The 27,313-nt window shown below is 35.6% G+C and overlaps 2 protein-coding genes across 2 annotated transcripts; both read right to left on the bottom strand.

Annotated features, from left to right (window-relative positions):
* Nucleotides 1-3,367: 3,367 nt before the first annotated feature.
* LOC115630196 (SET domain-containing protein SmydA-8) lies at nt 3,368-15,159 on the bottom strand. The gene is made up of 2 exons (XM_030526763.1): nt 13,972-15,159; nt 3,368-4,285 (listed from the first exon to the last, which is right to left on the bottom strand). Exons 1-2 carry the CDS (start codon nt 14,821-14,823, stop codon nt 3,623-3,625), a joined length of 1,515 nt encoding a protein of 504 aa, XP_030382623.1. The 5' UTR covers nt 14,824-15,159; the 3' UTR covers nt 3,368-3,622.
* Nucleotides 15,160-23,230: 8,071 nt separating this feature from the next.
* Nucleotides 23,231-24,051, bottom strand: LOC115630204 (trypsin beta-like). Its single transcript, XM_030526772.1, has one exon. The coding sequence runs from the start codon at nt 23,954-23,956 to the stop codon at nt 23,261-23,263; it is 696 nt and encodes a 231-aa protein (XP_030382632.1). The 5' UTR covers nt 23,957-24,051; the 3' UTR covers nt 23,231-23,260.
* Between the last annotated feature and the right edge of the window lie 3,262 nt (nt 24,052-27,313).

Here is a 27,313-nt window from a genome sequence, read left to right as displayed (position 1 = left end):
CTGACAGTATGCACGCACGAATCTCGGAAAGTACAAGAGCTAGATTATCCAGATTTGATATACAGGTTTTTTAATATTCGAGAAACGTTTTTTTTTTAAGCTCCCGTATTTCTTGAAACGTGGCTATATGGTATTGGGTCTGCTCCACTCTACCATTCCATTCTTGTTTAATAAATACTACAGATATTCAAATTTATTTGCTGTACTCGAAGTCTGTTTTTAATGAATGCAATACTTTACCAAGCGGCGGGGTCACCACAAGTTTGTATCGCGGTGTATGCATAATATGCTCATTATATTTTAAAAATATGTACTAACAAAAGACAGGCAATTAATTACGGTGTGTGACTGTGCTTGCAAAGCCAGGCACTTGGCTGATGGATGGATAGGAACGAGAACAGAGAAGGGAGAGGAATTGTTAAAGAAAATAGTGGGCGAGGCGAAGAAGAATAAGAGGATTAACATTGAAAATGAATCAATAAATTAGACAATGTTGAACGTTATGAGAACTAGCTAATACTAATACTAATAGTATACTAATATTAATACCTATAATTGTACAACTTATCCAGAGAAGCTATATACTATAAAAGTTCAAATGATTTTGTTAAGAAGCAGTAGTTGAAGAAGAAGCGAAAGGTGTCAACATAGGATCGCTTAAGTAGCTTAGCATAAATAAAACTACAATAAACATTTCAATAAATTAACATAATATACAAGTGTTCATATATACATATAGTATATATCTATTGGTGGATTGGCGAATCGGCAAATCGCTGGCCACCTCGTTTATGACCGCGTCTATCTGACGGATTTGCTCCGCATATCTATTTATCTATCTATAGATAGTTTAACCTCGATAATTCGGACAATTAGTGTTCAGTGGACCGAAAATTTCGGATTATCGCGTCACACACAAACCTGTAAAATGAAAATAATATTGAGGACATATCCAAATTTTGTTATTTATTAATTGTTTTATCTATTTCTGAAATGTTGTTTTAATATTATAACAAAAAATTGATTATTAATTTGAAGATTAAAATTGATTAAATTAGAAATTAGTAAGATGCCAAGATTTAACAGATGTATGTGTATATGAAATGCGTGGCGAGACGAATTGAGAAAGACATATCAGTTTCCCCGTCTAACCGCTTGTCCATCTGTTCGACTGTATGAACATCGAGAACTTTTTCCATAGCAGCTAGGACAGCAAACTTGGTACGCAGACTTGAGTCATCCATACACAGATCAAGTTTATTACAAGCTACGTAGCTCCCTTAAATATCTAAAATTTTATTTCATATTATTTACATACTAAATATTTTTTAATTATTCAAATAGTGGAAGAAGAATTTTGTGGTCGCCACACATTCAATTATTATTATCAGAACCTTTACATACACGTAGAGTATGAATGTAATAGTTGTCTGGTTACCGTTTCCTTACAACTATTACATTTAAATATATTACTACTATTCTATTTTCAAATATCTTATTTAGTGTTCTAATATCCTCTAATCCTGTCTTTTCTGTATCATTCTTTATCATTCCATTCTCTTTTATTCTACACAACTTTATTTCTTTCTGTTTCATTTTGTTCTATTCCATTCTATTCCTTTTATTTCTATTCTATTTGAAGAGAGCATATATTCCTTTCTGTTCCATTTTGTTCTTTTCATTCAATTCTATTCTATTTCTTTCAAGTCTGTTCTAATTTCTCTTTATATTATGCACTACTCCATTTTATTGCATTGTTTCATATTTTATTTACATAGTTTTGTCTATTCTACTACATAATTCTATTCTATTCATTTTGTTCCATATCATTATATTCTATTCTATTTCATTTACTCCTCTTAATATAGCTTACATAACTTAACTTAACTACTTAACTATACATTCAATTTTTGTCTATTCTATTATTATTTTTTATTTCAATAATTCTGTCTATAGATTCGACATTGCCCGACATTTTCTTGGTTCAGCCACGAGTTTTATGCGCCAGATGTTAGCACAATTCGTTCTCCTTCAATGGGTATTACGATGCACGCACATGTAGAGTCGAAATTAATAAACAATTCAGCAAAGCAATTATATGTAAATATTGTATATGAATAACTCATTGGAACTTATAAGCTGCCAAATGGTCAAATGTTGTTCAGAAAAGCCTTGCGAAGTTTACGACCGAATCTTTTTATGGCAAATAAAATAAATGCCGAGACGATACAGATATAATAAGAATAGCGAAAAATCAACAAAGCGTAGAAAAATTCAGACAACTGAATACTGTTGATATTCAAAAATAATTTATGCGCTATCTCCAAAATGATAATGTTCTGTTCTTCACGAGCTGAACGAATTTATTTCAGCACCGGGATTAGAAACCAATGAACCTTGCGACACATTGTTGTTGTTGTTAAAAACGTTTGTAGATCATTTGACAAATCGGCCGTAAAGCCAGCCATAATACCACCATACGCTTATACAAGTATATCTATGAGTCCATATACTTAGGAATGTTTGGATATTCATTCTGTAGAAATAAGTTGGCAAATGCTCGAAACATTTTTGTTTTTTTTTTATAGATATATTTTTAATTTATTTTAAATAAATACAAATACAATTACATTTAGTACAGAGAGCGTCAGATTTGTGTATGGAGTGCAACCACTTCTAAGGGGGACTATTGGCCTGGATAGCGGCTAGAATCGTTCAAAATTCATTTTTTACACTAACTTTCAGATGGATTTATTGTTTTCAGACTATAAACAATATTGTGATTAAAAAACCAACAATTTTTAGAATAATTTTGGGCAATAGATTCAATACTTTTTGTATTTCGAATTTTATGAGTTCCGAATGATAGATGGAGAGGTTCTACGAAAAAATTAGAATTCTTTCGTTGCAAAGCAAACCCTTAGAGCACCCAAAAAAGCTATCATTTATGTAGAAAGACTTTGGCCACAGAATGCAACTAATTAGTTATTCTGGTCTTCCAATCGAATACGTTTCTCTGATCTTTACATCAATCATAGACTGGCTTTGTGGTTAACAAAACTTTTAATGGATGTTCTGTTTTTCCAAACATGTTGTTTATGAAACTCTAAACGATATTGTGATTAAGAAGATTACATGAATTTTTTTAATTTTAAAAACTCTTAGAGCTCCGATCGATAGATGGAAAGATTCTTTGAAAAAGAAATACTTATGAAACGAGTCACTTATGTAGAAAAACTTTGGGCACAGAATGCAACTAATTAGTCATTCTATTCTTCTTCTTCTTTGTTGTTGTTAAAAAAACTTCTAATGGATATTCTGATTTTGCAATCAGAAGAGTTTCTCAGACCCACACATCAGTCAAAGATTTGTTTTTTGGTTTTTATTAAAACTTCTAATGGTTTTTACAATCACATATTATTGGGCTCAGAACTGAAAATTGGGTCTCATGTCTTGTGTATATTGGCGATAAAGATTCTTTTATAACTGACTATTCTCAAATATTATCTCAAAATATTTTGATAGTTACAAACAAAATTCCAGTTGCTATCCAAGTTGTAAGCTGGCTGCTAACACAATTTGACTAAATCAGAACATATTAGATTGATCATCTATTATAGACCTAAGCCTGTTCCGTTGCTGCAGCGGCTGAGGCTGCAGGCGGCGTAGGTGCTGGTCCCCCTGATGGCTCGGAGGTCGCTGGTGTCGCCTCTGATGCTGCCTCTGATGCCGCCTCTCCTGCTTCCGCTTGGCCATTTGCCTGCTGCTTCTTCTGCTGTTCGGCGGCCAGCTTTTTGGCCTGTTTTTCGGCCTCGGCCTGCAGCTTCTTGGCCTGTTTCTCCTCGGCCTGACGCAGCTTTGTCTCCAACTGGCTGCGCAATATAGAGTCGCCCAGACCCAGCTTATCCATAATCTCCATGATGTCGCGACTGTACCGCACACGCGTCTCATTGGCCAGATCGAGACTGCAGTCCTCGCGACCCTGGTTAAGGCGATTGAGAACCGCCATTTTGGCATCAATGATCACGTAATTGCTGTTCGGTATAAAGCTGTCGCTCTTCTCATTCAAATACTGGACCAGTGTGCGCAAAGAGTTTGAGTTGACTTTGGCATTAATGGCGCCGCTCGCAAAGTCCTGCGACTTCATCATCTGCGCATGCGTAGACTTCTGCTTGCAGGCCAGGCAGTTCCAATTGGGATGGGGCAGACCGGTAATCTCTGGCACTACCAGACCACTGCAGTTTGTATCGCGACAATAGAGAGCCGAGATGAACGCATTACGCTCCTAAAAAACAAGCAAAAGAAATTGGAAATTCATTTAGATGCAACAATACTATAAAATGAAAACTAGCACTAAATGATATTCTACGTAGCTTAGCTGTTTCTATATATATAAAATTATGTGTCAGGGCGAAGTAAAAGTGATTATATTAGAGTAATTTAATTTGAGTTAATTTTTGTTGATCTTCGATCGCTGTCGGTTATCGAAGATATGTAGGTAGAAACCAGCCAGAAAATCTCTAAAAAAAATCCGATATAAATAGCAAAAAAGTCCGAGAAAGGCAAAAAAACGCACTAAAAATTGTTAGAAACCCAGCCAAAAATGGGTAGAATATGCTAGAAATTGAAAAATAAAAGAACCGCTAGAAATTTATAGAAACACCGCAATAAATATTTATAAGACCCGCTAGAAAACAGATAGAGAACCCGCGGTCACTGATAGTTGCCGATCCAGCTTTTAAGAGCCTCAGAAAACGCTATTCTATTTCTATTAAAAATATTCCTGTATTCCCGCGAAAACCGCAAGACCTGCAAGAACTTAAAAATCAAGACCTACCAGAACTCCAAGTTTGTTTACATTTCAGATTGTACCGTAAGGTTCATGCACGCATCTTCAAACCACAGCTGATTTTTGTTTACATTCATAATTTCAATTTCGCCAGCTAGGCTACTTGCTGGTCATTTATGTGCGTGCTATTGCTGCCGTGCTATTGCTGCCGTCACAGAAAAGGTTGCCGATCTAGCATTCAAAACCCTAACATAAGAAGACTCACTTCAATAATTTGATTGAAAACATCACTTAGTGCTAATTTGAATACCAAGTAGTCTATCAGGGGTCGGGATCACTAAAATAGAAGTCGTCTGAAATGTACATAAATATTACAATGAATTGAAATCCATCATGTTATTCCAATTAGCTTAGCAGGCGTCGGGGTCACTAAAAAAAGATCACATGTGACGATCCCTACTTCAATAATTTTATTGAAAACATCACTTAGTGCTAATTTGAATACCAAGTAGTCTATCAGGGGTCGGGATCACTAAAATAGAAGTCGTCTGAAATGTACATAAATATTACAATGAATTGAAATCCATCATGTTATTCCAATTAGCTTAGCAGGCATCGGGGTCACTAAAAGAAAGATCACATGTGACGATCCCTACCGACTTCAAATGGAGTTTATAAAACAATTAAATGATTAAACTATTTGAAATAGAAAATCCATCATTAAAATGTATTTCAATTAGTTAGGGAGGCGTAAGAATCGTTGCCTCGAATGACTGAACTTAAGACGATAAAAGCCTCCTCCTCACCTCCCGAAATTCTTGGCATACTTTTTGTTGTTGTTGTTGTTATTGTTGTTTGTTGTTTCTGCAGAGAAGACAAGAAAAATGCGTTGGAAGCGCTGTCTAAAAATACGCAATGCATATAGAGAAGAAATCGTAAATAAATTGACACATATAAAAATATTTCTTTAATTAACTTTATGCCGTCACTCCTCCCCCTTCCCGTAGTCGCTCTAACATAGGCGCGTTTCGCTCAACGATCGATAAATAAGATGACTAACAATCGGCCGGATTATGCGAATACTTGTATATCTGACAGCTCTTAAATACCAATGGGAGAGTGTTGGCAACAGGCAGCGGGAAGCAAGTGCTGTCGTTGTTGTTGTGGTTGTGGTTGTTCTTATTGTTGTTGTTGTCGTTGTTACCCATGGCTCGTGCCGTCATTGTTGGCTCATAGCCGCATAGCCTCATAGCCATATCGACTCGTGGTCGACTTGTCGACTGTTTGGAATTCGACTAATTTGTTTGCCATAAATTTCAGTGCCAGATATTGTACTCATAAATAAATGGGCCCCAATGATGAGGGCATACCCGAGAGAGACAGACCGACAGACCGACAGACAGACAGAGAGCGAGAGAGATCTGTTTCGATTTGGAAATTAGATATCGCAATCAAAGGATATTAAATGTGAATATTCATAGTTGTTATCCACTGTAGAATAAACAATTCTTTGATTTCTCGAAAATATATATTTACATATATCCCAAATGCAAAAGCTTTGGCCACAAAAGAATTAGTTGCATATTTTTTATAGTTTACACTAATTAGACATATAAATTGTGAATCATCCAATCTGTGTAGAATCAATAGCGAAGAAAGGATATCTGGTGAAAATAATATAGTTGTTATCAACTCAAAGGAGATGTAATTATAATATTGATTTGTTATTTTGTTGTGGCATCCTCCAAATGTTTATTTTCTTGCCTTCTCTTTGATAATTCATTTTAAATTTATAATAAATAATAAATAAAAATAAATAAATATTTAACAACTATTTAATGCATTGCTGTGCTGTCATCTCTTAAGAACATTCACCAATTATGATAGTTTCTTGAAAAGCTATGTTTATTATAGGAACCCTATAGCTTTCCAACCCGGCATATAAGAGAATATACAAAATACATTTTCATAAATAGGCAGAGAATAATTGTAAGGATGTTAAAATCTAACTCCAGCATCCGCAAAGTTTGGATTGAACTGGACTTTATTAGGTTAGGAAGTTTGTACCATTTTAATGATTAATTTCGATTAATTCTAATCAAAAAAAATAAAATGAAATTTAAATTGTAAATATTTATAAATACTGCTGGTTTTCATAATATTTAGAAAACAAAAGAAAAATACAATTAGAAACTTCAGCAATTCTTGCAAATCAGATAAGATTAAAGCTTGCATTTATTTCCATAAATAGTATTAATAAAATTGTTTACAATAAATAATACAAATAATAAATACAAATTATGGTTGTAATGGTTTATTTTTGGCATACACTGACTCAAAAAAGACTTGAACAGCAGTTAGCAATGAAATTTCTTTGAAAGTAAAAGCCTCAACCTTTTTAGAACACACGTATTGGGAAGAAGTTAAAAAATTGCACCATAACGCCTAAATCATGCTTATGCCGATTTTTGTTACAAATTATTATTTCTGCAGAAGCTTGAATCAAGCCATTTTTTTTAAATGCCAGAGCCTGGCCAATGAATATAGTGTCGCTTTGGAGATATCTGATATCTGACTCTCTAAAACTCAATCCAAATACATATGTAGAATACTAGATAAATATCTTGAAGAGGCAAACTATTTCCAAACTAATGGAGATATCTCATATCTGACTCTCTAAAACTCAATCCAAATAGATATGTAGAATACTAGATAAATATCTTGAAGAGGCAAACTATTTCCAAACTAATGGAGATATCTCATATCTGATTCTCCAATACTCAGTCCAAAGACATGGATATATAGAATACTAGATAAATATTTTGAAGAGGCAAACTTTTTCCAAACTAATGGAGATATCTGATATCTGGCTCTCTAAAACTCAATCCAAAGACATGGATATGTAGAATACTAGATAAATATCTTTAAGAGGCAATCTATTTCCAAACTACTTGGAGATATCTGATATCTGACTCTCTAAAACTCAATCCAAATAGATATTTAGAATAGTAGATAAATATCTTGAAGAGGCAAACTATTTCCAAACTAATGGCGATATCTCATATCTGACTCTCCAATACTCAGTCCAAAGACATGGATATATAGAATGCTAGATACATATCTTGAAGAGGCAAACTATTTCCAAACTACTTGGAGATATCTGATATCTGACTCTCTAAAACTCAATCCAAATAGATATGTAGAATACTAGATAAATATCTTTAAGAGGCAAACTATTTCCAAACTACTTGGAGATATCTGATATCTGACTCTTTAAAACTCAATCCAAAGACATGGATATGTAGAATACTAGATAAATATCTTTAAGAGGCAAACTATTTCCAAACTACTTGGAGATATCTGATATCTGACTCTCTAAAACTCAATCCAAAGACATGGATATGTAAAATACTAGATAAATATTTTGAAGAGGCAAACTATTTCCAAACTACTTGGAGATATCTGATATCTGACTCTTTAAAACTCAATCCAAAGACATGGATATATAGAATGCTAGATACATATCTTGAAGAGGCAAACTATTTCCAAACTACTTGGAGATATCTGATATCTGACTCTCTAAAACTCAATCCAAATAGATATGTAGAATACTAGATAAATATCTTTAAGAGGCAAACTATTTCCAAACTACTTGGAGATATCTGATATCTGACTCTTTAAAACTCAATCCAAAGACATGGATATGTAGAATACTAGATAAATATCTTTAAGAGGCAAACTATTTCCAAACTACTTGGAGATATCTGATATCTGACTCTCCAATACTCAGTCCAAAGACATGGATATATAGAATGCTAGATAAATATTTTGAAGAGGCAAACTATTTCCAAACTACTTGGAGATATCTGATATCTGACTCTTTAAAACTCAATCCAAAGACATGGATATGTAGAATACTAGATAAATATTTTGAAGAGGCAAACTTTTTCCAAACTACTTGGAGATATCTGATATCTGACTCTCTAAAACTCAATCCAAAGACATGGATATGTAGAATACTAGATAAATATCTTTAAGAGGCAAACTATTTCCAAACTACTTGGAGATATCTGATATCTGACTCTCTAAAACTCAATCCAAAGACATGGATATGTAAAATACTAGATAAATATTTTGAAGAGGCAAACTTTTTCCAAACTACTTGGAGATATCTGATATCTGACTCTCTAAAACTCAATCCAAAGACATGGATATGTAGAATACTAGATAAATATCTTTAAGAGGCAAACTATTTCCAAACTACTTGGAGATATCTGATATCTGACTCTCTAAAACTCAATCCAAAGACATGGATATGTAAAATACTAGATAAATATTTTGAAGAGGCAAACTTTTTCCAAACTACTTGGAGATATCTGATATCTGACTCTCTAAAACTCAGTCCAAAGACATGGATATATAGAATGCTAGATACATATCTTGAAGAGGCAAACTATTATCATGGAATAATATATCCAGAGATATCCCTAATCTGAAATATGGCCCTTGAACTATATAGTATGTTTCCTTAATCTTGAAGGCGCAGAAAATATTGCACTTTTCATCACTATATGTACAATCGAGATAAGATCTCAACACCTACATGACTATCTTAGATAGGCCTCCTAAGTGGTTCAAATTATTTAAAACACGCATTGAACTCTAGGGAGCAGATACAACTAGAAGATAAAGCCCTTGCTTTAAAACCAAGCAACTACAGAACTATATATGTATAATTACAAAATGTTTGTTCATTTTTTAATTAGATATGAAAAAAAAAACTTGCTTCTACTACAAATTTTGAAAAATATATACTATATATTAATATTTCAGATATATAGTATTTTCAGTTTGACTTTAGCGAGCTTTCTAATGTATGCATTTATTTGGTGTCATATTTGTTTTTGTGTTTTCTAAGTATTTCGTATACTACTTGTATACGTAAGTGTTAGTCGTACTTTTCGAAAACATTAGACATGATGATTAGCTGAGAAATGTTTCCAAGTGTTTTCGAAATAATTCGCTGTTCGAAGTCTCGCAGAAAATCGAATTTTGTGACAATGACGAAAGCGATACTTGGATTTAAAAGTGTCAGTCCTTGTCCGATTTGAAAGGCAATGCAATAAAGTGTTTTAAAAAATTGCAACTATCTGAAAGATACATATATGTGGATGATTATGAATATACACACTATACTCTTGAGTATTTATAGTCGCCCATTGGCCCTTAGACATTGTCAAAGGCCAGTGAACTTGCTGACAATTTGAAATATTTGCGCCCATTTGTGCGATATATGTAGAGATATGTATACACACTATATAGCTGTATCTGATTAGCATCGTTCGCAACATTTTCAAGTGAATTAAGTGGCTTTTATGATTGGATCGCCCGGCTACTTGACGGCCCGGCTAGTTGGCCACTTGTCGGTACACTTTCTATATCTAATATCTGAGAAGCTGATGTCAAACGGAAAATAATGGGCGCCGCCAACATACCAGAAAATGCGTGGCCATGGCCAAGAAAATGTTTATACAATACGAATTGTATATATGTATATGCATTTAGTACTTATATACATATATATAGACATATATGTTTATACATAAAATAATAATAAAAGCGCGACAAATCTGCTGTTGATGTTCAGTCCGTCGAAGTCGAAAAATCATAAACGGCGAGTGCAAAATATATGTGCAAACTAAATCTATCTATATATATACTTGGTATAAATATATATATATATATATATATGGGTTGCATATTAATATATCTAAGCATTCATATATCTTGCTATATATGTGTTCTATAGCTACTGGCTGTGTGGCGCTCATTTAATTAAAAACTGTTCAAATCTCTTGAATATATTTAGTTTTGATTTAATTAAATTTCTTTCCTTTCTGTTCGCCCTTTTTTTTAAATACAAAAATATTTTATTTATTTATTTTCGCGCGATTTGAATAAACAACGAGGTGTGGTAAACGTGCCGGAAAATTGTTGTGATTGCCGTCCCGCCTGCTGCGCTCCAAAGTTATGATTTTGTTTCTACAGATGTTCATAAATAATAAATATGTTTTGTCGTTATTTGTTGCTGCTTAATTTATTGTTTTTTTTTTTTTTAATAAAAAAAGAGAGGCGCGTTTTTCACAGTTGCAACCAATCAGGAGGGGCAGGCAGCGAGCAGGGTCTGGGCTCAGCCACCACTTGTTGTTAGCCCACATTATTGTTTGTGCCACTTATTTGTGGCCAACAATAACAAAAATGGAGCAACAACAGCCTGCAATAACAAAAACAATGTGCGTGCAAAAAGTTGTTTAATTGTTTTCGGATGAAAACGCTGCGCACAGGAAATCCTTAATGAGATTTCTTTTCCCTTTTTTTTGTTTGTTTGTTTCGATCAAAAACGCTTTGTCTTTGATGGATCGCAGTTTTCGCATAATGTGCTGAATTTATGATCCACAGACATACTTTTGAATTCGTATAGTGCCCGCCAAACTGAACAAAATGTATTTGAATGCAATAAAAATTAACATTAGCTTCGCTTTTTATTCATTGTGTGAACATATTTTAAGGCAGACTTCAAATTCTTAAAATGCCAGCAAAACTAAAGAAAATGTTTTTTTTTTACCGTGTGAAGATTTCGCTATAAAATGTTTACAATTTTTGGTTTGGAAACCAATATTAATGATTAGTTCTACAAAACTGTACAATCGAACAAGATATAATATTATACTCAATGCTTTTTCGTTTTTTGAGAGATTTCTTATACAATTGATTGACTTGGAAACAGAATAGAATGAATAGACTTAACTTTTGAGAATAATTAATAACATTGTCTTCGCTTTTTATTAATTGTGTGAACATTTGATACAAATATTTGGAATAGTTCTACTAAACATATTTTAAGGCAGACTTTAAATTCTTAAAATGCCAGCAAAACTAAAGAAAATGTTTTTTTTTGACAGAATAGAATGAATAGACTTTACTCTTAAGAATAATTAATAACATTATCTTTTTATTAATTGCTTGTGTGTTTTTTTTTTGCAATACGATTTGGCTTAAAAACCAAAGTCTATTCTTGTTTATTTTCTATCTTCTTCGAAGACTTAAACAAATATTTCCAATTCAATAATTTGCAGTACAAAATAGTACTTACAAAAATAAGTATAGAATGATGGCCATAACTAAGATAATTTTCTTCTTCCAAGCAGTTCATGTGAATTTCTATCTTCCTTTCTAGACTTATACGAATACTTTCAATTCACTAATTTGTAGTTCAAAATAAAAATACTAACAAACAAAAATACATTTATGAAATGTTGGTGCTAATTTTGTAATTATTTTTATTCAAACAGTATCCAAGCAGTTCCTCTTCACGGTAGCCTGCTTTCATATTTTATGTCTGATCAGCATTGAAAATTTGTTGTAAAGTTTCTTCAAACAAAACACAAATTGTTGAGCAAATAATTTGTATGTCTGACCGTTCCGTCGTAGCTTAAGAAAAGCAATCAATTAGAGCTTTGACAACTGGAATAAAATGCAGTATACAAAAATAAATAAATTTTTATCTAAGTACACCTAATTCTGTTTTTACATGGTTTGAAAATTAAAAATTGCATATATGGTTACACGAGTTAATTCCATTTAGCACGATTCAAAATAACATCTGATCGATGTCTTTTTTACACGACTTTTTCTGGAACCAATCTACCGTGTAAAAACAGAATTAGTTGTATATAACTTCTTCTGCTATCTGAACTGCATTAACACTAACACTAGCGACAGAAAAAAATAGCACTGTAATATGTTAAATGCTTATTCTCTGGAAAAAGTGTCTTTCTCTCATTATTTTGAAACTTTGCCTAATCAGGAGCTATTATCGTATGTAGTTAGCTTTTAAGATTTGCTTTTCACTCTGACATATACTTTGTAACTTTGGGAGGAGTATGAAAAGAGAAGAGGCACAGTTTCTGCTCAATGCACGCCTTCTGTTGTTTGCTTGTTGATAAATTCGACCCCCAAATAAAATCTAGAGGGAAACCCCCATGCCGAAGTTAACATGATCGGGTGCTGTTTTGTCGAATAATAATGTTTCGTACAAAAAATAATGATATTTCAGAGACCTATTTTAGTTTGTCAAAGACAAATTTTTATAATAGTGCTATTTTCTTGCACCGCACCTGTAGATAAAATAATATCAAATACTTCCTATATCTCCGAAACCCACAACTTAGCCCTGATCTGAATACACGTATTAAGTGAGAATAGACCATTGCTTAAAGCATTTTATTTATATTTCTTACATTATTTAGCGCAACTTTTACTGAAAAGAAGCAGAAACTAAAAGCCACTACTCGAATTTATAAAATTGTGTCTTTCGAAACTAGTTTGTTATTCAAAATCTTTCTACTTAAACATTCCGAAGTAATTATTCGTATATATGCTTAATAAGTAGATTTCTTCTATGACTATGAAAGTAGTTTTCAACCTTACTTTGATCCAATATATCGTTTTACACCTTTTTAACTAATTAATTAGTTTTCCAAACCTTTTTTAAAGGTGAACGTATTGCTCGCTTAAAGCCTAGAATTTGGGCACATGTTGAGAGCAAAAATCAATGTTTACTTATAATCAGTAATTCATTGAATCGATTTAATTATGTGAGATATTTTAAAATAGAAAAAGAAAATTTTTTAAAATTTAATTAAATTTGTTTGTAACTTTTGCATCAAAGTAAATACTTGTTATTTCAAATAAAAAAGTAATTGCTGTTATTCATTACAAGTATTCAACATATTTGCATTTTCTGTCTTGATAAATTCGACCCCCAAATGGGGGAATTAAACAACACATGTAAATTAAATCATTTAAAAGCACAATTCTATGAAATTATATGCGCGTTATGTAGCTCGCTCTTTAAATCGCACTTGGCAATGGAATTGTGTGCAACATTAATGGACGCCGACATTAAGAACAAAATTTATGCCTAGTGTTGAGAGACTAGTACATCAACAAAGACATTTTGCTATAAGAAGAAAAGTTTTCGGGATTTACGAGTACTTAATAAAGTGCATCGAATTTGTTTTCAATTTACAAGTATTTGGTTGTCTTGAGAATTCGACTTAAAGAGGAACTGATCATCGATAATTATTCGCTCGCAATTGATTTCACAATTTCACACTCACCGTCGGATCGGAACAGCGTGGACATTTGCATGAGAAGCCCTTCTTCATTTTGAGAAACAAGTGTCGGGCAATGTTGCCGGTGAAGAGTTTGGTGTAGGTGGTGGTGATTTCGGCCCCCTCGGCAATATCTACGGCGGCACGGACAATCATGTTGTTGGTCTTCTCATCGAAGGTGTAGTACGAGTTGGGAATGCAGTCGTGATTCATGACGGCGAACAGCGGGAAGAGAGCACGGTAGAAGAACTCCTGATTGTCGTTGGTGCGATCGGTGGTCTTATCGAAGCCATCGGTGCGCAGGACGGCGACAGTTCGATTCATGATCTCGATCACCTTCTTGTCGGTGGGGAAGCTCTTGAAGCATTTGGCCGCATTCCGCACCTCGGTCCGATGATTGTTGTCCAGATTGGCCTGCAAACAGTAGATGAGATCGCGCTGATCCTTGGTCAGATTGATGGCTCGGGCCACGCACAACAGTCGTATGATCACAGAGTTGGCCACATCCGGTTCGTTGGGGGCCCACGACTTGAACAAATCACAGTCCGTCTTATGCTGCTTCTTCTTGCCACACAAATTGCAAACTGGCAGGCCGCATCCCTGCCGGCACATGAATCGCGTATCGGGCAGAGCCTTGAAGCACACAGAGCAGGCGTTCAGGGAGTCCTCCTCGAGGGCGGCCAATCCAATCAGCAGGGGACTGTCCGTGAAGATAATCTCACCGCGTTTCAAAGCACGGGTGGCCATAACGCCCCGTCCCGCTATCTTTGAGACTCCAATTTCCCAGGCGGGATCCTTATCCTTGAATGGGGCTAGATGGAGATCGAGCAGCTCGGAGGTGCGTTTCGGACAAATCATTTTGAGACGTCGGACACAATTAACACGAAATATCAAAAAACACAACAACAACAACAAAAACACTCTGCTGCACAATAGCCAAAAAAAAAGTTTCGTTTCTTTTGTTTTTTTTTTTTTTTAATTTCTAAATTGAAATCGGACAAAAAAAAGTGTATTTCTTTCAATGAAATTTTCTCGCACAATAGCTCGCCCGACACGCTTCCAATTAATATATTTACTCTCAATACAGATAGTATTAATAATTATTTGTATTATTATTATTAATTATCAATTTCTTTCTTCTTGTTTTTGTGTTTCCTTTTCTTTGGTTTTGCTTTTGCCTGCGCGTCTATCGCGACTGCCGTTCGCAAACTGTCGCCGTTTTCCAGCCTTACATGATTTTTATTTGAAAAATTCACGCTGAATTATTCGATTCGGTCGAAATGTTGAAAAAGCCGAACCGCCCGAGCACGACGATCACGAAGATCCCAACACGATCGAAACGCAACTCGATGTGGGCGTGAAAAGCGTGGACGAGCGGTTGATTTTTTTTTATGAGGCGGCGGTGGTGGTGATGGTGGTGGCGATTTCTACAGATTTTCTGTGTCTGTGCTTTCGATTTTTGTTGTTGTTGTTGTTGTTGGGGTGGGAATATTGAACAAGTGCGAACCGCTTTTCGAAAGTGCATCTAAAACAGCAATAACAACAACTGACTGTCAGCCCCACTTGCCATGGACACCTTGCATTCGTAGGTGGGTCATTGGATGGATGGGTTGGCTTGGGTTAGCTTGGGTTGGGTTGGGTTAGTTGTTTTGGGAGATGGCAACGGGGAGATTACAAGTGTTAAACGCAAAGATTTGTGCGAAATGGATAGAGAAAAACAAAAACATCAGCCAGGCTAGAGATGGGCGCGTGATAAATAAAAGAAGAAGAGCGTTTTCATGCCCTCAGTTCATCAACTAAAATAAAGAGTTATACAAATTTAATTCAATTACAATGATTGTTTCTACGACATCTATATAATATATTTCAATAGTTTTCAATTTTAAATATGAATGTTGGGCTTTACGCTAAATGACTAACAGAATTCTTCAGAATACATTTGTTGTTAGCTGTCGAAACCGTTTGCTGCATTTGTAAAGTGAAAAACGTGTTTCTATATTTTGAAAATCGTTGAATGCCCATTTGTAGATATGGTTATGTTGATTACGGAGCCCAAGTTTGAAATCGATCGGACAACATTTGTAACACAAACTTTTCATTTGAAAAAAGTTGAAGAAATATTAAAACTCCAATAATTCAAGCTCCAAGACTAATTTCAAAAAACCAACTATGCAGTTTTATATGTATTCTTTTATAGATCACAAACCAAATATGAAGTTCATCGGTGGAAAACTGAAGGTTTTTCAAACAAATTTTGGAGCTCGTTTTCCCCCTTTGGAGCTCGAATTTTCCGCGCATCTACATTATGATGGGAACGCGTTGGGGCTGTGGGCTGTTGTGTTTCCTTTAGTGCCCCAAAATTTTTTACGAATATTTCAGTCCCCAAGAGAAATTTCTGGGAGTGTACAAACTGAGTTTAAAGTTAATCAGATGAAATTGTAGATTTTCCATACAAACATTAGAGCCTGTTTTCCTCCTTTGGAGCTCGAATTTTCCAAAATATCTTTATAAATAAATCAGTTATCATCCTAAGAGCGATTTTAGCACCGATCTTTTCTATGGCAGCTATGTGATATACTTCACTGATTTCAAGGAAATTTCAGAATTTTAATAGGCACTACACAAAACTCTTAAGATATTTTCATAAGCCAAAAGGTTATTTTACAAAGAGTGATTATTACGACTATCGGTCCCATGACAGCTTTATGAAATCATTATTTATTATTTGTAATACACGTGATCTGCATATGGATAAAATCAAAATAAATACCAAGTTTGGTATCCGTATCTCTTATAGATCAAATTTTCTCGGTGTTCATACAGTCAAACAGATGGACAAACGGCAAGGCGCACAAATGAATATGTCTATATCGGTTCGTTTCGTCATGTTCCCACATTTGACTTGTGTATTTTCTAGTATACCTTAGAAAGCTTAGACTACTGGGTATAAAGAGCAGTATAAAGCTGATTCTTCCATACAAGGGTTGTTCAATCTTTGCAAAACAAGAGAAAAACACCTTTTGGTGTAATGTTTCCTATTTATTTTGCACCATAGTATTATTTTACAAAAAAAAAGAGTCCTCCAGTCCTAATTATTTGTAAACACATTACAGAAAGTTATTGTAATAAAAACAGAAAAAAAAAAAAAATTTTGAACTTTTCGAAATTAGAAGAAAAGTACAACTATTGTCATAATAATCGGAATTGTAGTATAATATGATTCTTCTGTTCAAACGTCGAACTTATTTAATCATAATTTTCTTCTTGCATAAATCTTTGATATTTTTCTTTAATACACATTTAAAATTATTATCATTTTTTTATTATTATTATTTCTATTATTATTAAATGAAGAACTAATACATTAACTATATTCAAGTCCATTTATAATTTCAAGTTCGATCGAACAGTGTAAGTTTGAAGAATGTTGTTATACGGCTTTAGTCTGCCTAATACGGATATGATATTTCAGAAAAATGCTTCAACTTTTTGGTCACGCGACCATCTCCAATTCCGCTTCGTGTAAGCTGCACGGCTGACTGGGATGGGACTGCACGGTTGTCTACAATGTTTCGAGTTCTCGCCTGGCCGCCTGATCGCCTAGACGCTTGGATGGGCGGATGATGACGAACGGATTGGAATACGGGCAATGTCTACGGGAGCAAACGCACGGTCCGTTGAACGTACACACATATGTATGTACGAGTATGTTTGCTTGTCTGTCTGTCTGTCTGTCGGTCTGTCTGTCGGTCTCTCCGTTTGTACTCGTATGTACGGCTGATCGAGCGATCGCCACTGCCACGACGGTGTGGAGGAGAAACACTGAATGAATGCCGCTCGAAGAAACGCACGTAGGTGTATGGTGAGGTGAGGGGAGGGGACGGGAAACCGGGTGACTGAATGGATGAACGGTCCGACGACCGAATCGAGAAACGGACGCATGGATTTGTGCATTTTCTTGACAGCACGCTGGAGTTGCGCCAAGAATGCCGCGCATCTAAAACGCAGAGAGGCGTTCTGCACTGGGGGAAGGGCCGATGGAGAGATGAGTGTGGGGTTGGGGTTGGGCTGTGGCAGGCAGACACCTAAATGACTTAAATTTTGTTGTTGTTGTTGCTGCTGTTCGGTGGTATTAGCTGTGACACGACTTAGCCAACTGATGTCCCATCACAGGTGAAACAGTTGACCGAACAGGAGAAGACATCGTCACACCCAATGCCTAAAATGTACACTGGAAGAATAACCACCACCATATACGCCTCTTTAAGTTTGATTGCATAGAATTCCGTTTTTCCCTTTTATTAGCGACTGAACTCGAAGGCGGGTGAAAGGATTTCCTATTTTAATAGTATATTCTGTCCGTATGAACGCCTACAATTTTTGCACTTTGGTCGCTAGAAATACCAAACTGGGCACGAAGACTTGTCTTACTTATGCGCAAAGCAAGTTTATTAGAAATCATAATTATCTTCAATATTTTATATAGTTGCCATAGGAACGATCGGTTGAACAGACGCTCTTGGCAGAATATCGTAATAAAGTCAAGCGTCTATTTCTCTTTTGTAATGCCTTTCCTTAATTTGAAGTTTTATCAATATTTATAAATTTATTGAAGTGTGTTTTACCAATCTGAAGTTCCATCAAAATCGGTGCACTATGCATCCATGTCAGAGCAACGACTCTTAGCAACAATTGATTGTGTAGAGGCGGCTACCGGATGTTCAAGAATTCAAGAAATTCTGCAGAATTCTAAAATGAACGTTTTATTTGTTTGTATACTATTTAAAAATCTTAGTCACTAAAATTGTGCCAACACTTTTCCGAGTGTACGAGTAGTGTGAGTGCTTTGGGAGGCGCCTGTCGCATCTCATGACAACACGTGACACCTCATGTCAAATGATTGCCCTCATGCCGTGCCGCATTATGGTGCAAGCGAGAAATGTCTGAGATTGTCGGAGGAAGTGGAAAGTGCTCATAAATCATGGCATTACATCAATCATAAAAGTTCAAGTACTTGCGTTGCTCGAAATGTAAAAAAGTTAATTGCGTTTTTGAACCAAGTGGGTTATTATTTATGGCTTTGATCGGTTTGTTGTACTATTTGTAATTTTTGCATAAACATTTATATTTGAATTATAAGCTGCTTACGAACATTATAATTATCTATACGATCTGTAATTGTTTACTAGACTTGCCAAACCAAAGTTAAAATAAACATGCTCGTACTTATTGAAAATGCACAGAGCCTGCCGCCTCAACTTAGTACTATATATCATCTGATTGTTCCTTTTGTTGAAATGTATACAAATTTTTGCACGTGAGCCGTTGCCAAACAATAATAAATTGGCCAAAAGCTGCCAAATGAGCGCCCAACTAATGACTGACTAATGCCAAAAGCAATGGCGACAACAACTAGACAAACAACCAATATAATTAGTTCAACAATATTAACCAAGAACTGGGAACGCATCACATTAGGGCGAACCTAAACATACTATGTCCAAATCCAAAAGAATTTCAATAAAAGTATGAAAATAATGGCAACACATTGTTGTTATTCGTCGCCAATAAATTACACGCTGTGTATATCAAGTCCTACGACAGGATAGGATCAAAGATAGCAAGCCAAAAAATTATGTTTCGACGATCACATTCTGATCTGCTTCAGGACGGAACATAAGGGGTCCCTAAAAAGACAAAAGGTGGCATACAAATCAGGGGTCGCCCAAGAAGAGAAGCAAGCTAATGAAAATGATCCTTGACTAAAAGAAGAAGGCGGCTAAATGGGCTGAGGGATAAAAAAAAACGCTTTCCTAAGCTATATCCAAACACTGACAACACTAAGGACTCTTTGTTCTCCCTTTTAGGGGAAATAGTTATAATTAAAAGGGTGTTCCTTCAACCGCCTATTTAGATTACTTGATGTCCCCAATGTATGTAACTTTTCTTTTTAACATTGTCATTTCTTTCTGATTGATTTACTTTTATAAGACTCTAAGGCTGCCCCCTTTTAGGGGAAATAGTTGTTATGAAATGGGTATTCCCCGCCTATCGATGATCGTTTGAAGTCCCCAATGTTTGTCTCGAACTAAATATATTACTTTATAAAAAATTGTCGAACACTTTCTATCTTTTTAACATTGTCAATTCATTTTGTTTGAAAGATTGTCAAATAACTGGTAAATTGGTTTCGTGCCAATTTTTTGACATTTGTAACTTAAGCCCTATTTAGGGGAAAATTTTAATTTGTAGGTAGACAGCCTTTCTTTCATTGTGTTTATACACAAACTATTTGCCTTAATCGCATTGATTTACTTTTATAACATTGTCAATTCATTTTGTTTGAAAGATTGTCAAACAACTGGCAAAACGAAACCAATTTTTTTTTTGACATTTGACATTAAATTAAACCCTTTTTAGGGGAAAATGTTAATTTCTTCTTTCTTAAAAACATAAACTATTTGCCTTAATCGCACTGATTTACATTTGTAATCGGCCATAGCCTCTAAAGCTTCAGATTGACGTTGAACTTATTATTATTACTATTATAAAAAACTTTTCGATTCTTCAGTATTTTGTTATTTGTCACATCACTTGTGGTTTGGTTGTTTTGGCATTTTTTGTGACCAGGCTGGTCGCGTTGCGCATACGCCCCATTGGCCAAGTGGCGAAAATTGCTTCCGCCTGCAATGTTGAAATGCCAACAAAAAATCAAGTATACGCCATGTGAGCGCATCGTTCACACACTTGCCAAAGAAGAAGAATAACAGCAGGCACAACACTACTACTACTGTATGCCCAAATAAACAAGCGTGAGGCGAAAACAACAAATTTTACAAAATAAAAATAATATTTTTGCAATTTATTACACGAAATACTCGTTCGTGTACATACATATATCTGTGAAAATTTGCTGAAAAATGCACAGAAAGCGAGCGCTACAAATTTTGCAGCCCACCAGAATGTTGCACATTTGCTGTTGCTGTTGTTATTATTTTCTAAATTTTCAGAGTCAATTAAAAAATGTAAATTTAACTTAAAATTTTAAGGTAAGCAAAATGCAATGCGACGACGACGACGACGACGACGAAGCGACAAGCACCAAAAAAAATAGAAACAAACGAATGAAAAAAAAGAAACGTTGAAAAATTGCAATTAAAATTTTTGCTCGACTTTGTCACAACGAAGACGCCTGGCAGAAGAGTGGGTGGTGGGAGGTGGGAGGTGGTGGGCGGGAGGGAGGCGAATGGGTGTATGGAACAAATTTGGCGTTGACTGACTTCTGAGGCGTGTGTGCGTAATATGTGTGTGTGTGTGTGAGTGCTTGACTTGGCCATTCAACAAATTCTTAGCACATTCTCGACATTAATAAATAACTTAAGTTCACATCAAATCTTTCTTACTATATACTTGTATACAGATTGCAACTGAAACAGTTCTCTGTAAAAATAAGGAATAACAATTTATGAAAACTACACAAAATATGTTTAAATAATATTATACTGTGGGGTACCCGACCTGACGTATGGTTCCTCTGATAGTTGTCTGAACAAATATGTAGTTATGGTAGAGAAGGCCTAGCTCTCCCTTGACAAGGGGAGTTACCTCCCTAGAATTCCTCGTTTTCTTAGATTTCAACAAAGGCTAAAACTTTAAGTTCATTAAAGTTTTCAAAACATTTTTAAAATGAACAGAAAGTTACTTCAAGTTTCAAATATTAAACTATTAAACATTAAACAGATTGATTGGCATTTATATTGTAACTTTTTATTGGTATTAAAAAAAAAAAATTTTTGTTTTTTTGTGGTTTATTCCGGCTTCATTCTTTTTCGATTACAGGGTTTATTTTTTTAAACGTTCCCTTTCGATGAGCAGATTTGAATTTGAAAAGCATATCTTAAAGTTTTTCTAGGCTCGATTTCTTCAGAACTGCTGCGATCAACAAAGAAAAAATAAAATAAATAAATATACTCGTGTTACTTGAATATTAGAAGAGTCCAAATACAAAGATTGGTAAATATGGACTCAGCCGTTTCCGAAATCCCGGCGGTCATACAGACAGACGTTTCGTCATGCTGATTAAGAATATAAATAATAATAAATGATCGCATTTGGCGAAGCAAAGTTGTTCCATTAAGACCAACCATTTCATCCAAGTTTCGAACTGCTTACTCACACACCATATTCGAATTATTTTCTTTTTTCAATTTTGAAAAAATGAGGAGAAAGCCATTTTCATCTGCAACTCAACGTTTCTCACTATAGACGGGGTAACGAGTTTAACTCGCTGGGAAAGGTATATCGAGTCTATGTAGAAAACTAAATAAATATAATTTTTCCTAAATTTTTTGTGTTTTCTCTGTTACGTTAATTAGTTGGCTAGTTTAAGATTCTAACGAACTGTAACTAAATGTCTCATTGCATTTAAATTAAACATAGTCCCACAAAGTATTTAAATACACACATATATGTATGAAAAGAAACGAGGAAAGAAAGCCTAAGAGAGGGTCCAACAACATTACAACAATATCGTTGAAGAATCCGGCCAGCAAGTCTTTAAAGATAGAGGCTGCGAAAAACCGATATTATAAAACCGGAAAAGTTTCATCTTGGTCTATAAGGTGCTGATAAATTAAGATGATGTAATGGTATTTTGATTTAACGAATACAAGAACACCCTTAGCCTTGCTAACGATGGTAGATATGTAGAGAAGAAAGCAATATTTGGAATAAATTTGGAAGTAGATATGCGAATGTTAATAAATCATGTACGAGTATAATAAGTGACTAATTAGGATCTCAGTTGAGCTGCAAATGGTTAACTTAGCACCAAAGCTTCAAATTTCTATTGGATTCACATAAGCATGAGCTTGCAGGAATGCGACAAGATATAGTAGAAGGGAGATCGTACAATAAGAGAGAGTATAATAAAGAGCCTGTTTGGAAAACGCCAACTCGTTGGTAATTACTATAAATTCGCCAAAGGTCAAGTCCATTGTTCTCGTTTATGTTTGTTAAAGTTGTGTGTTATGGCTTAGAATATTATTTAAATACAAAAAATGATAAATGGTTCATACAGAGCTGTAGGATTTGTGTGTGTGTGTGTTTTTTTTTTAACATTTTCATTTGCTTTATAAGAAATTCAAGTTGAAACTTTTTAGCCAATATCATATGCAAAGCTTCACAAAATGCTGAATAGTTGAACTGGCAGGCGTATTTATAAATGATATTAGAACTTCAACTCAAATCAGTGATCTCCAGAGCATTTATGCTTCATTTAAACATCTTTATTCGTTTAATAATTTCTGAGATTTCTGATTACCTTAGCGTTAGCAACAATCCAGTCATGAAGTACAGCCACGTTGGCATACACACCTCCAACTGTATTGTGCGGGCACTCCGGGCCCGTCGATACAACTCCAATGAGTTTGCCATTCGCAACCAAAGGACTGCCAGAGTCACCCACACACGCATCCTTGGATCCAAGACGTCCAGCGCATAGCAATTCATTGATCAGTTTATCCTGAGGATGCTCTTCTTCGCACAGCGCCATATCTACAATGTCGATGGTGACCCCTTTAAGTACGTCCGTTTCTCCATATCCAGTGCGTCCCCAACCGGAAAGAAATGCCTGGGTTCCCACATCTGGTGCGGTTTTGGCCAACTCTATGGGTTTCACGTTTGCATTGTCCTTCAGATTGATTGATGAGCTCAAAAGAAGAACTCCAATGTCAACGGAAAAGTTACTTTTTTTATCATAGTCCTTGTGAATTATGAACCGATCCACATTTAATAAAATGCCACCATCAGTCTTGTTGCTGGAACCAATCCGAACACGCAGATCTTGAGGCACAAGTCCCTCCAAGCAATGTGCAGCTGTTACGATAACTCTGTCGTCGTAGATCGCACCGCCACAGTTTTGTTTGCCTCTTTCATTTAATATTGCTGCTATCCAGGGCGTGTCTTCAATGGATATGGCGTTTCCTCCCATGATACCGACTCCCCCATGAGGTCCTCAAGTCAGCAGAGCACCAGCAAATCGCTGAGAGCAGAAGAAAACACTTGATTAGCATTTCCAAGCCTTGAAGGAGTTGTATTCCCAATGATCTCTGGTTGGGCCAAGTCCCCCATTATATAGGCAAAGACTTTGCAAAGAGTCGTAAATATTAAGTCTTATAGCAGCCTTATCTGTAATTAGTTTTGTCTTGAGGCTCAAAACGTTTTAATGTTATATAGTTTTTCAGTCAAGTTCTGCACTTTATGGAAGCCGAAACGGGTTCAATATCATCCTTCAATCAATTATATTTTACTCTTAATGGGTAACGCCAGTAGATAGATTTATGTGCACTCTTATCTCTTTTCAATTCTTCTACAGATTGTTAAACAAATTTAAAAGTCGAAGAGTCCATGGAAACTATGAAATATTTGTGAGCTATAGCTTTTGGTACCGAAAGCATTGCGGCTAGAAAAAAGTGCTCTTTTTTTTTGGAACGGATTGGTTCGGCTTTGAAACAACTCCTTCATTTTGCTCTTCGTGTCATAAACTGAGTCCCGAATTTTCGTTTGGTAACTCACATACCACCACGACTTGATTCGAATCAGCTTTTAAAACCCAAAGCAGATAGGAACATAAGACTCCTGACCATTTTTATTTTGGCGTGGAATGGAACTCATCTCTAGAATGAAGTGAGGAATGGAACTTAGATCTGTGTGGACTAAAATTTTCTTCACTATACGCCTCCTGGAAAGGTTCTACAGCGTATATTTTATCAAGCTCTTAGATTATCCTAAGTCGCGTTCATCCATCTGTAATTCATCGTCAGAATAAAATGGGGATTGGAACTCAGACTCAATGTATATGAAAATAAAAATTTAACAGAGAAAAGAACTTTAGAATTACTTAAGAGTTAATTTTTGAAAGAGAAAAAAAAAAAAAACAAAAAAGAAATGGAATTTCCGATGGGTGGGGGAAGATTTATTAGCCAGTCCGACAAGCTATGCCCCGTCTCACAGCCATTCCTGGTCAGAGATTCCTGAGGTGGCTGAAAAGAACGGTTTTTATTAGAGGAAGAGACAGTTCGGTTGAGAGCAGGTGAAAATAATCGTTATAAGTTGAGCATAAAACCCGAAAAGTACTACCAAGCAGCAGGGGATGATAATTTCTTGTCGTTCTAAAAGGAACTGAGAAATGAAGACGACCTAATAGGAAAGGAGAATCGACAATTAGTTTGTGGAGAAATACAGCTCCGAGGACAGTCCTCCGATGTACCAATAACTTTATAAAGCAAGTCCAAAAAATCAGCTCATTATTTTTATTTCAAATCTGTTGGGTTTTCGACTTTATTTCGACTCCACTATCCTTAAGGTTCTTTAAAATAATGAGATATTTGGGTTGCTGCAAATTTCTAAATGTTTACTTCTAGGTGTTCGATATTATGACGCCATCTTGACTTTATGGGGCACTAAGTGGCACATTCTTTTATTTTCAAGCCATGGCTGATGTGCTCTGGGAAGAAGCTTTTCAGATCTCAGCTGCTTTGTAGAGCAGCCCCTCTCTTCGCTTCTCATAAATTGTTATTTACATACGAGAATGTATATTGAGGTTTAGGACCTCACTTCCAGATTCTGATGCCGATATCTGATGCTCTCCATACTGAACAGCATGTGGAACTCAAGATTTGTGGGTGGTGGTGGTGCGGGGTACGAGCGCATCTGCATCTGGTGCTTTTATTTTTAGTCCCCGCATATGTGGCACAGTCTAGAATACTAAGTATACTATATACATACATACTCGTATAGTATTGGCCATGCCAAACTTCATTTGGTTCAATGTCGCTCGCAATCGCAATCTGAATCGGAATTTGAATTTGAATTAGAATCTGATTCGGAATCTGTCGGCATGGACATTATTGAACGCTTTGATTGCGTCCCGACCAGAATATTCTATTTGATTTTAATAAACTTAAACGCAATCAATTTTATTGCGGTTGCGGTAGCGGTTTCGGTTGCCAGTCGAAACAAATTCGATTTGATTTGCTTTGCTTTTCGATTTGGATTTGGATTTGGATTTGGCTTTTGCGCAATTTTCGCCAAAATGTTGAGCACCATCGGGCCATGTAGGGAGGTGGTTGGGTGGGGAGGACACACGGGAAGAAAAAAAAAACCTTGTTGTTTACAACAAAATCCCAAGTGTGGAATGTTACGAAAATCTCGGCCAATCCAAATGCTCTCAACTTGTTTCGATATGCAATATGAACAGACGACTTATGTTAACATAAAACAGATGACGCGCAGCTGCTGTGACTGCCAATTAGGCTGGCCATGATCTGCTGGAGCTCTGCCAAGCGGTCCGAACTGCTCGCTCGCCGGCCTGCTTGGTGTGCGGACTGGAGGTGGGGCAGGTGGAGGGGGCTCTTCTCTCGACAATTGTGAGTAATGTGCATATTGCAATCAACGCCCATGATTACGATAAAAGCGCTGTTCCAGAAACTAGACTAGAAACCCAAACGAGGTGGCATTCAACAATTCATAAATAACAAAAACAAAAATTTTTAAAATTATAAAAGAAACAAGGGGAAATAAAGAAAATTAAAAAAAAAAAAACAGTAAAAAGAATTTTGATCGATTTTACCGATTTCGAACTCACGTTAACGGTTTATAAGTGCACATTAACATAGTGTGCGTATCTATGCGTCTCTAAGCATGTCTATGCATGTTTGTGCGTGTCTATGCATGTTTGTGCGTGTCTGTGTGCAGCTCGTGAGTCTGTGCAAAGCAGCAACAATTGCGGGCAGTGCTTGGTCATATATATAACATCCTGTTAACACGGACTTATAATCACTAACTAGATACATATATTTGCTAAAGTTTAGTCAAAAAGTTACTGGAGTTATGGAAAATAATGAATTGCGTATCATATAAGACATCTTGGATTACAAATTTGGTGTCTCTAGCTCTTATAGTCTCCGAGATATAGGCGATTATACGATTATACGAACGTCGTTACTAAAAAAGCCCTATTATCGGATAAGAGGTATAAAAAAAAAAAAAACTCGTATAGCCTACACACATAAGGTATGTTTCTGCAAAATTTGGTGTCTCTAGCTCTTATAGAGTCTGAGATCCAGGTGTTCATACGGACGGACGGACGGACAGATAGACAGGGCTAGATTGACTCGGACTTGACTTGACTTGTCATGCTGATCAAGAATATATATACTTCTGCCTGCTACATTTTTCATCTCCCGCAAATATAATAAACCCTATATTTCGCCCGGGGGTTATCCCCGCTTTCCAACAGTGAAAGAAATTTTTAAATCGGTCCAGTTGTTTCTGAGCCTATTCAATC

Source organism: Scaptodrosophila lebanonensis, unplaced genomic scaffold (assembly GCF_003285725.1).
Source record: "Scaptodrosophila lebanonensis strain 11010-0011.00,11010-0021.00 unplaced genomic scaffold, SlebRS2 tig00000359-arrow-arrow-pilon, whole genome shotgun sequence".
In the NCBI taxonomy this organism is placed as follows: Eukaryota; Metazoa; Arthropoda; class Insecta; order Diptera; family Drosophilidae; genus Scaptodrosophila; species Scaptodrosophila lebanonensis.
This window is presented reverse-complemented; position numbering and strand designations above follow the sequence as displayed.

Excerpts from the sequence above, each read along its gene's own strand:
- LOC115630196 (XM_030526763.1), bottom strand. The coding sequence starts at position 14,823 with ATGATTTGTCCGAAACGCACCTCCGAGCTGCTCGATCTCCATCTAGCC. Across the intron at positions 4,286-13,971 it reads CACGCTGTTCCGATCCGACG|GAGCGTAATGCGTTCATCTC; the intron begins GTGAGTGTGAAA and ends CTTGTTTTTTAG.
- LOC115630204 (XM_030526772.1), bottom strand. The coding sequence starts at position 23,956 with ATGGGAGGAAACGCCATATCCATTGAAGACACGCCCTGGATAGCAGCA.